The sequence below is a fragment of the Malaclemys terrapin genome, chromosome 18 (assembly GCF_027887155.1).
Source record: "Malaclemys terrapin pileata isolate rMalTer1 chromosome 18, rMalTer1.hap1, whole genome shotgun sequence".
Classification (NCBI taxonomy): domain Eukaryota; kingdom Metazoa; phylum Chordata; order Testudines; family Emydidae; genus Malaclemys; species Malaclemys terrapin.
Window position 1 is genome coordinate 2,836,153 of NC_071522.1, and position 10,183 is coordinate 2,846,335.

At 46.6% G+C, this 10,183-nt stretch overlaps 1 protein-coding gene across 1 annotated transcript in view; it reads right to left on the reverse strand.

Annotated features, from left to right (window-relative positions):
• BLMH (bleomycin hydrolase) overlaps positions 1 to 9,518 on the reverse strand; it is a 30,700-nt gene extending 21,182 nt beyond the window's left edge. The window contains exons 1-5 of the mRNA XM_054008562.1: positions 9,412 to 9,518; positions 8,827 to 9,024; positions 6,632 to 6,741; positions 5,759 to 5,900; positions 422 to 510 (exon numbers count right to left, since the gene is read on the reverse strand). Of these exons, the coding sequence (XP_053864537.1) occupies positions 422 to 510; positions 5,759 to 5,900; positions 6,632 to 6,741; positions 8,827 to 9,024; positions 9,412 to 9,424 (552 nt within the window). The 5' untranslated portion in view covers positions 9,425 to 9,518. The remainder of the gene's footprint in view (positions 1 to 421; positions 511 to 5,758; positions 5,901 to 6,631; positions 6,742 to 8,826; positions 9,025 to 9,411) is intronic.
• Between the last annotated feature and the right edge of the window lie 665 nt (positions 9,519 to 10,183).

Consider the following 10,183-nt stretch of genomic DNA (forward strand, 5'->3'; position numbering starts at 1 on the left):
AAAGCCTTGATCTCTTGGTGGATGGCATAGCGGAAAACCAGCTCTCCCGGGACACATGAAGTTTACAGAAAGATCTTCTGCCAGCCACATAGGTAGAATTTTTCCTTTGTGAGTTAGAGAAATAATGACCATTGTAAAGAGTGCCACAGAGGACATTTTCAAGCTATGGTTTGAACCTGTTAGTAGCAGCTATTCATGCACAGACTTCCTCTTTCCTTCTCAGCATTTTAGGACCATTCCCCTTTGCCTTTTAATCCATACAAATGCAGTGTTTGCATAGAAGCAAGGAAGTGCTCAGACTGGCTTTTAGTGCTTTGATCAATAAAGAAAATTTAAGGAAACTAGTCAGGAACATCTGGAGCTTATGATTTCTTCCTATCTGTCTAACCGCTGAGTTTTAGCACAATTTCAGATCTTTTACCTTATGATTCAAAATCTCATTCATCCTCCTGGAGGCCTCTGTGGTGTGAGACTCAGGGAAATTTTTCTTGGGGATAACGCCATGTTTTTCTAGAAGAAAAAGTTGACAAATGTTAATTGTCAGTTGATAATCTTGTATGCAGTGTAATTGTAGCTGTGTCAGTCCCAGGATATTAGAGAGACAAGGTAGGTGAAATAATATCTTATTGGACCAGCTTCTGTTGGTGAGAGAGACAAGCTTCCAAGCTATACAGATCTCTTCTTCAGGTCTGGGAAAGACACTCCCAACATCACAGCCAAATGGATGTTCCACCTTGTATTTAGCTGGGACACTCAGTATCTTTCCCAGAACTGAAGAAGAGCTCTATGGGGCTCGGAAGCTTCTGTCTCTCACCCACTGAAGCTGGTCCAATAAACCAGGGGGAGGGATAGCTCAGTGGTTTGAGCATTGGCCTGCTAAACCCAGGGTTGTGAGTTCAATCCTTGAGGGGGCCACTTGGGAATCTGGGGCAAAATCAGTACTTGGTCCTGCTAATGAAGGCAGGGGGCTGGACTTGATGACCTTTCAAGGTCCCTTCCAGTTCTAGGAGATGGGATATCGCCATTATTTCTTTCTTTCTAAACGATCTCACCCACCTTCTCTCTGATTGACAATCTTGTCTTTCTATATGGCCAGTGTTGACATCTGCTCATACCCACGTGAAGCCTTAACTCACCTGGTTTCTATGAAGATAGTCTGGGGCAGAGGTTTCTTAAAGAGTCAGAGCAAGCCAAAGGTTATGTTTTTTGTCTGGGTCTTCCTCGGTCTTTGTTAAGTATAAACTCAACTGGGTTCCCCATAAAGATAGAATCCTTCAGTGATCAGACATGATAATCTCCCATTTGTAAACCTTAAATAACATTAATTAGTTGAGGAGAAATAGAAGCTCTTTCACAAGGAATTTGACTCTTCTTAGATTAAACTACCAAACCAATTTGCTAAAAATGTCAACCTCTTATGTGCTATTCCATGTATTTGGTCTTAAGGTGAAGTGAACAACTTCCTAACCTCCTCTTCTCCATGGCAACAGAAAAGGTGCTTTATCCTCAAAGTTATGAGATGTAGCTTTGTAGTTGCTAATATAGAGTAGTAACAGGTAGGTTAATTAATATTTACATTGTGGTAGCACTCAGAAGCTCCACTGTTCTAGGTGCTGCAAGAACAAAAGTACATAGTCCCTGGACATGCAGCATACACTCCAAGTCTCCTTTCTGCAGTAAAGCTTCGTAAGATGATTAGGCAAGAAAGGGCAGCTAAAGGCAGTTACAGCATTCCAGAAAACAAAATCCTTGTGTGCAGTTTGTGCTCATTTTAACCGCTCATTACCCTACAAGCTTATTGCACCCGTGCATAGTCCACATGAAGTCAAGCAACCTCTGAATCCACCTATGTGAATTCAAGTGTATCTTGATTCATTTTTTGCTTAAAGAACAGCCCTACCCTGATCAGCAGCCTTGTAAAGCGGGCACGGAGGCATTCCATATTCATTTTGTCTCATTCCATATCCCATTTGCTCAGCTTGCAAGAACATTTTTCCTGCTAGCCCTACAGACATCCTGGGCTCTGACAGCCAATATGGGTTTTTTACCTTGTGCACCAGTAACATTATGCACAGGTATAAGTGAAGGCAATTCCATTTTCTCTGGATTATGACCACTCACTGAAGTAAGGGAGTCACCCATTTTCATAATGAGGAGAGAATCAGGTTGCACAGATGTGGCTGAGGGCCCCATTTGACCTGGCCCAACCATAGGCTGTGCACAATAAGGAGAGATCCCAGAGTTCAGGGTGAGTTTATAGGGACACTGTTAGATATTTTTACCAGCGAATGTTGAGCAAATCTGTTACGAGAGAGAGGGGCTGTTAGCCCAGCATTCTGCAACGGGGCCCCTTGGCTTTGGAACTCACTTCTTTTGGGCAGAACAGGCCACCTTTGTTAACCTCTAGGGCATGCTGCACACCTTGTATTTCATATGGAGATGGGAGAGGGACGCTGGGGAGTTTAATATTTGTTGCCCCATTTATGTTGTTTCTTAACTATGGTGATGCAAGAGTAATTTACAGAGTCTGTTTAACAACAAGTGTCTTGTTGAGGGTGTCTAGAGCCTGGGATGAGTTCCCTTTTGCATAGTGGAGTAGAAGTTTAAATAAGTTTGAGATGGAAGACAGTGAGGATATGAATATCCACATGCGTTTTTCTGTTTTAATCCACATACAAGAACTCATTCCCCTGTGACGCTCCCCATTAAATGTTGGCACGATGCCTGCAGGAAGACTGTCATAAGTTTCTGGGCATGCTTCATGTATTAAGAGTTAAACTACTAGATTAGTGTATAATTAAGTGCATAAATTTGTGGTTTCTACAGCCAGTGTTTATATTCTAAAGAAAGTTAGAACTGGTTAAGTCAGATTCCACTCCCTGATTTTAGCTAGTCAAAGCTGTAAGAAGGGAGGTAATGAGAGGTTAGCCCAACGCTTTTAAGTAGATTACATTTGTAGTTTGTTGCAGTCAAGTGTTTAACACCTCAACTATGGCAAAACTAAAGGAAAGCATATAAAGGCAAGTGAATCTTGGACTCAAGATGTGGTTCTTAGTGCTCATAGTACTATGAGTTTTAATTTGGGGTATACATTTAAGTTGAGCCTCTATTATGGGGTCTTAAATTTCCATGCAGCTTGCAGGGATTTCACTGTTGGCGCTGTACTTTTTAATTTCGGTTTCACTAACCTCCTCATTTTTGTGTATTTCCCCTTTCTGAAATTAAACGCTACAGTGTTGGGCTGCTGTGGTGTTTTCCCCACCACCGGGATGTTACATTTAATTATATTATGGTCACTATTACCAAGAGATCCAGCTATCGTCACCTCTTGGACCAGATCCTGTGCTGCACTTAGGACTAAATCAAGAATTGCCTCTGCTCTCGTGGGTTCCAGGGCTAGCTGCTCCAAGAAGCTGTCATTTAAGGTGTCAAGAGACTATCTCTGCATCCCGTCCTGAGGTGACATGTCCCCAGTCAATATGGGGATAGTTGAAATCCCCCATTATTATTATTATTATTATTATTATTGTGTTTTTTATTTTTATAGCCTCTCTAATCTCCCTGAGCATTTCACAGTCACTATGACTGGCTAGGTGATCAGTAATATATCCCTACTGCTATATTCTTATTATCCAAGCATGGAATTACTATCCGTAGAGATTCTGTGGTACAGTTTGGTTCACTTACATTTTTTCCCATTTCATTTGTTTCTACGCTTTCTTTCACATATAGTGCCACTCCCCCACCAGCACAACCTGTTCGGTCCTTCCGATATATTTTGTACCCTGGTATTACTGTGTCCCATTGATTATCCTCATTCCACCAAGTTTCTGTGATGCCGATTAGATCGATATCCTCATTTAATACGAGGCACTCTAGTTCGCCCATCTTATTATTTAGACTTCTAGCACTGGTATATAAGCACTTTAAAAACTTGTCACTTTTTAGCTGTCTCCCATTACATGATGTAATTGAATGGGACTTTCATTTGACTGTTTCTCATCAGATCCTACCTGTATTTTATCATCTTCCATCTTCTTCTCTTTACTAGGACAGAGAATCTCCATTAATAGATCCTCCCATAAAGGATGCCTCTGTTCGAGCCACGTGCTCCTCTACGCCTGTCGGCTTTCCCCCAGCCCTTAGTTTAAAAACTGCTCTACGATCTTTTTAATTTTAAGTGCCAGCAATCTGGTTCCATTTTGGTTTAGGTGGAGCCCATCCTTCCTGTATAGGCTCCTCCTTTCCCAAAAGTTTCCCCAGTTCCTAATAAATCTAAACCCCTCCTCCCTACTCCATTGTCTCATCCACGCATTGAGACCCTGCAGTTCTGGCTGTCTAACTGGCCCTATGCGTGGAACTGGGAGCATCTCAGAGAATGCTACCATGGAGGTCCTGGACTTCAATCTCTTACCTAGCAGCCTAAATTTGGCCTCCAGGACCCCTCTCCTATCCTTCCCTATGTCACTGATACCTACATGTACCATGACCATCGGCTCCTCCTCCGCACTACACAAGTCTGTCTAAATGTCTCAAGAGATCTGCAACCTTTGCACCAGGCAGGCAAGTCACCATGCGGTTCTCCAGGTCATCGCAAACCCAGCTATCTATGTTTCGAATGATCAAACCACCCATAACTAATACGTGTCTCTTCCTAATAACTGGGGTTCCCTCCCCCAGAGAGGTATCCTCTGGGGTTCCCTCCCCCAGAGAGGTATCCTCAATGTGAGATGATACCACGATATCATCTGGAATGAGGGTCCCAACTATGGGATTGTTTCCCTCTGATCCAGTTGGATGTTCTCCTTCTCTGAGACTTTCATCCTCCTCAACAGCACAGAGGCTGCCAGATAAGGGGTGGGACTGTTCTATTCTGTCCCGGAGAGTCTTATCTATGTACCTCTGTCTCCCTTAGCTCCTCCAGTTCAGCCACTCTGATCTCCAAAACCCGTACACAGTCTCTGAGGGCCAGGAGCTCCTTGCACCAAATGCACATGTATGCCACCTGCCCATAGGGCAAATAATCATACATGCTGCATTGGATGTAATAAACTGGATAGCCCCCACTTTGTTGCTGGACTTCTGCCTGCATTCTCTTTTTACTCCTGCAGCTCATTCCTTTTCTTGATGTTTTGTTTTTAATCAGGGGGTATTTTTGGTTTTAAGTTTAAAGAATGTTAAGTGTATCTAGCCCCCCTCACAATTCCCCTCCAAACTGCTGTTAGCTGCTCCTGTTCACTAGTTCCTCTAGTTGCTTAGAAGGAGTTGTATTAATTCCAAAATAGGTTTTGAAAGGAGAGGGAGGAAGGCTGCATGAAGAACCCAACACAGGAAAGTTCTGTTCATCTTTCAGTTTGAGGCCTTATTTGTTACATCTGATTAGTACCCGTAACCTACAATTGATTTAGCATTGGCAGCCTTTATGCAAGTTGTTTCAATCAAGCAAGAGAACCACTTAGAGTGTTACGTAATCACACCAGACACACAACAAATGAGTTGTGTGGGAATTCTGTTACTATCTTAAATGGATTCTTTGTCCTTTACTATGACTGGATTGCTGTGATTAGTGGAACTACAAATAAATACTACTCATTAAAGTTTTCTACAATGTGCAGCACTGTACAATCTACACTGCCTGTAGGACGTTAGGCTATCAGCATAAAAATAATACACGGCTGTAAACATTAGTTACTTCACTCCTGATCTTTCAGGCATGAGTAGAGTTTCTGGAAGCCCTTTCAGTCACCATTTCTCTTACCAATAATATTAACCAGCATATCCCACTGTCCTCCATCATTGGTGGGGTTGGAAAGCAGGAACTGTGTCAGCCGGTCTTCTACAGGCTCATTTTTCTGAGCTGTTTCCACAAAGGCATTTAAAAAATAGTAGCAGCGTTCGATCTGGAACAGAACAGATAGGGTAACTTAATCTTTGCTTGCAACATGCCATATGTAACTTCATTCCTGGGTGTATGCGCTTCTTTGCAAATCTCACTGGAAAAAAAAAAAAAAAAAAAATCTATGCAGTCCTGTTCCATTCCATGTTCTTACCATCTCTGCAACTCTAGATATCATTCTGTAGGCATATTTCTATTACTTGTTCTCTCTCATAAACCTTTAGTTTGTGTGGAGGGAGAAGAATGAAAGCGAGTTAGTATATGGGGGAAAATAGAAAATGCTACTAGATGAAGCCTCTCTCAGTTACTAGTAGTAGCTGCTCTTAAACAGCCATTGTTGGACATAAACAAGTGAATTAGCTTCCAGCAGTGTGTCACAGGGACAAGAATAAGGCAGCTTTAGTGGAAAACAGTGTTGTTCCTATCAAGCCTCCTACCCGGATCCTTGAGAGGACTTAGGCATCTTGAAACAAAAAAAATGCTACTCTTCCAAACAAATTATTTAACCCCTCCCTCCCCAACATTTTCTCCTCAATCCAGAAATGCTTACTCTCCTCTCCCCCCCCCCGCCATCTAAAAATTGTGTTTTTAAAGGACTTCCGAAGCCTGCTTTCAGTGTTTCTCCTTGGCACCTTAGGAAAAGCTTGAACACCCGTATAGAGGGAAATCAGACTGCCAATGTTGTTTGCATAGGTAAAACGTCCTATAAGACGACTATTGCCGGTACTACTGTACCTTATCCCAGTAGAAGAGATATGCTTGGCTAAACTCAAACTCTTCAATGTTAAACTTCTTCATGACAGGAAGACGCATCACATTCAGACATGAAAAGATCCAGCATCTCCCTGAAAGGGAACAAGAATTAAACTGTCCAGCTCTACGAAGATTTGCACAGGCTATATTTAAACACAAGATTTATATGGGCTGTTCAGTCTCACTCTTTCACAATATTTAAAAAAATAAAAAATTCACACACACACACACTCACTCCCCCTCCCCCCCATGATCAAGTGTCCAAACAAGCAAAGAGAGAACTTGGCATCCCAGATCCTGACTTCTACCCCAGGCTCTGCCAGGTACTCCCATCTGATCTGTGAAAAACCTTACTGAGTTTAAGTATCTTTGGTGGCCTTTATATTAAATTAATGGTTTATGTATTATTGTGGGACTGGACGATCAAAGGACTATACTGAACAATATGGCAGACAAGAATGGACTTTTGGACAAAGCATCGCGTGGTTTGCCTGGGGAATCTCTAGGAGGAGATGAATGCAAATTCTCACGTCTGGTTATGCAGCAAACCTAGCCTTTTGAAGTTATGCCCTCAGAGAGAACCACTGGGTGCTGATCATCTGTTCTCGGAATCAGAAGATCAAAGGCCCAAGCTGTGTAAAGGAAAGATTGACCTAGTCACAGAGGTGCTAGTGCTGAGCTAAAGCAGGTATGGCCTCATAGCCACAGGAAATCCCCTTTGTGGGATTTGAAGGGCTGACTCCTATCAGAGCCCTTGTTGGAGGGTGGGTGCTCTCTGCCCAAGAGAGATGATGGTGCTAGCAACGGACCATAGAGGAGGAATACAGATGCAGATGCCCTGAACTGTGACGGTCACTTTATTTCTCTTTATCTCAGTTTCCCTAGTTATAAAATAGACAATAAATATCTATTCATAGGGAATGTTGAAAGGATTTTTTAAGGAGCACGGCTCCCCATGACTCCCGGAAGCAGCGGCATGTCCCCCCTCCGGCTCCTTCGTGTAGGGGTAGCCAGGGGACTCCGCACGCTGCCCCCACCCCAAGCGCCACCTCCAAAGCTCCCATTAGTTCCCGGCCAATGGGAGCTGTGGGGCAGCACCTGCGGATGGGGCAGCACACAGAGCTGCCTAGCTGTGCATCCATGTAGGAACTGGAGGAGGGACATGCCGCTACTTCCAGGAGCTGCTTGAGGTAAACTCTGCATGGAGCCTGCACCCCTCACCCCCTCCTGTGCCCCAATCCCCTGCCCTGATCCCCCTCCCACCCTCTGAACCCCTCGATCCCAGCCTGGAGCACCCTCCTGCATCCCAAAACCCCCATCCCAGAGCCTGCACCCCCAGCTGGAGCTCACACACTCCCCCACACCCCAGCCCCCTGCCCCAACCTGGAGCCCACTCCAGCACCTTGAACTCCCCATTTCTAGCCCACCGTAGAGCCTGCCCCCCCCCAGCCGGAGCCCTCACTCCCTCCTGCACCCCAATCCCCAATTTTCTGAGCATTCATGGCCCAGAATTTCAATTTCCATACACAGATGTGGCCCTCAGGCCAAAAAGTTTGCCCACCCCTGATTTAGAACCTTCGCATGGAGGGGGGAGGGGGAAGCTACTGGTTCTGAAGAACTTTTCTCTGTGCTAAATCCATTGTAGGTTGAGTGACAGCTTAAAAATATATCAGCGATTACCAACCTTCAAATGTTAAAAGCAAATTACTATCTACGGTCTTAAACCAGGAGACCGTAAAACTGTCACAGTTCCAGTGACTGAGCAAAGCTTTTTTCGCACTGATCCAAGACCACACCAAATTTCAGACCTCAGACCAATGTCATTTCCGAACTATGGAAGAGTGACATTTCTCTCGGAGTTCTGTTTGAGTAATTTCAACCTCAAAGGGCTTCGTATGTCAGTCACTATTTCCACACGCATAAGGACCAGAGGGGATACAGTATGAACTCAGAAAAAGCAAGAACTCTTCCAGGTGAGGTTTCATAATGAGAAGGCAGTTTAAATCATAGCACCAGCCATCCACTGTAAATGTAACTTGGTTCATAGATTTATGCTGTCATAGCGTCCACAACCCCCACTGAGATCAGTGGGAGTTGCATTGTAAAGGTTTTGCTTTACAATCAGTCAAGGAACAGCCTATCTGAGAAGTCTGGGGCTTGCAGAGACTTTCCCTTACCTGAGTTTTTCTGGTTAGTGACTGGCTTGCCTTCTGCAGGCACGGTATGCTGGAACACGTGCACCGTCTCCTGCACCACTTGCCGGTCGAGACACACCTCCAGTGGGTCAGTGGTGGTTGCAACATTTCGGGCCAGCAAGAACTGCGGCTCTGACGCCAGTTTTTTGGTGAAAGCCGCGATCTTTTCCAAGCTGAGCCCTGCCGAGCAAAGCAGCGCACGTCGCATGACAAGCCGAGCGGGGCAGCCCTGGCATGTGCGGTCAGAGCCCCGAGGGGTCACCCCCTCAGAGCACGGACACCGCTAACAAGGTACCCGGGGAACTTCCCTGCTGAGGGCACCCAAGAGGAGCCCAGGGCCAGACACCAGCCGGTCAAGCTCCGCCTGCAGCTGGGAGCTCCCGCGGTGCGGGTACCCCCCGCCCCCGGGTCCCCCCACCCTCCGGGTGCCGGTGCCCCCGGGTCCCCCTACATGTCCCCCCGCCCCACCCTCCGGGTGCCGGTGCCCCCGGGTCCCCCTGCCTTGTGACCCTCCCCTCCCAGCGGGGGCAGCCACCGCTCCCAGCGGCCGGCTCCGGTCTCCCTTACCCGGGGCGTTCATGGCAGGATCGGTGGCGGCGGGTTCCGGGCAGAAGCGGGCCGGGTGCGGGGACGGAAGGGGCTCTTATAGCCCCGGCACCGGAAGTAGGAAGTGCAGCCAAAGCCGGCGAGCGGGCGGGAGGACGGCGCGAGCAGAGGGACATTCCAGCCGCTGGCGTTGCGCAGGCTCCCGAAGCGGGCGGGGCCCCCGCGAGGCTCCTCCCCTGTGCCAGCCTTGGCTTGCTCTTAAAGGGGCCGCGCCCAGCACCACCCGACCCGCAGCTCAGTTTGTACAGGGGGAGGGGGGATGAAAACCAAACTGTAAACCTATATGTGATGGAAACCACTCGGAGCCGGGGTACAGCAGTACCCCTAATTCCAGCCCCCATGCCTGCTGCAGCCTCCCCCCGCCCTGCCAAGAGACCCCTGGGCAGGCAGCAACACCCGGCAGCAAAGCCACTGATCAGCTCCTCCCAGTGCAGCCTCAAACCACCCACTCACCCGGGTTGGGGTGCCAGGCACGTAGCTAGGCCCTTTTAGGGTTGCTCCTAGGCCCTGCACCAGGGACCACCCCTATTTCTCCATCACTGGATAACAAGATCTAGAGTTACTGAGTGCTGGGGAAAGCACCGAGAAACACCCCTATGCACTGCGGGTGAGCACTGCCCAGCATTAACAATAATGACCATAATGAATATCAGGAAGTTGGGTGGGGTGGGAGTGCTAAGAAAAGTCCCTTGTTTTTTTAAATACAGTGTTGGCATCCCTACTTTCCAGGACA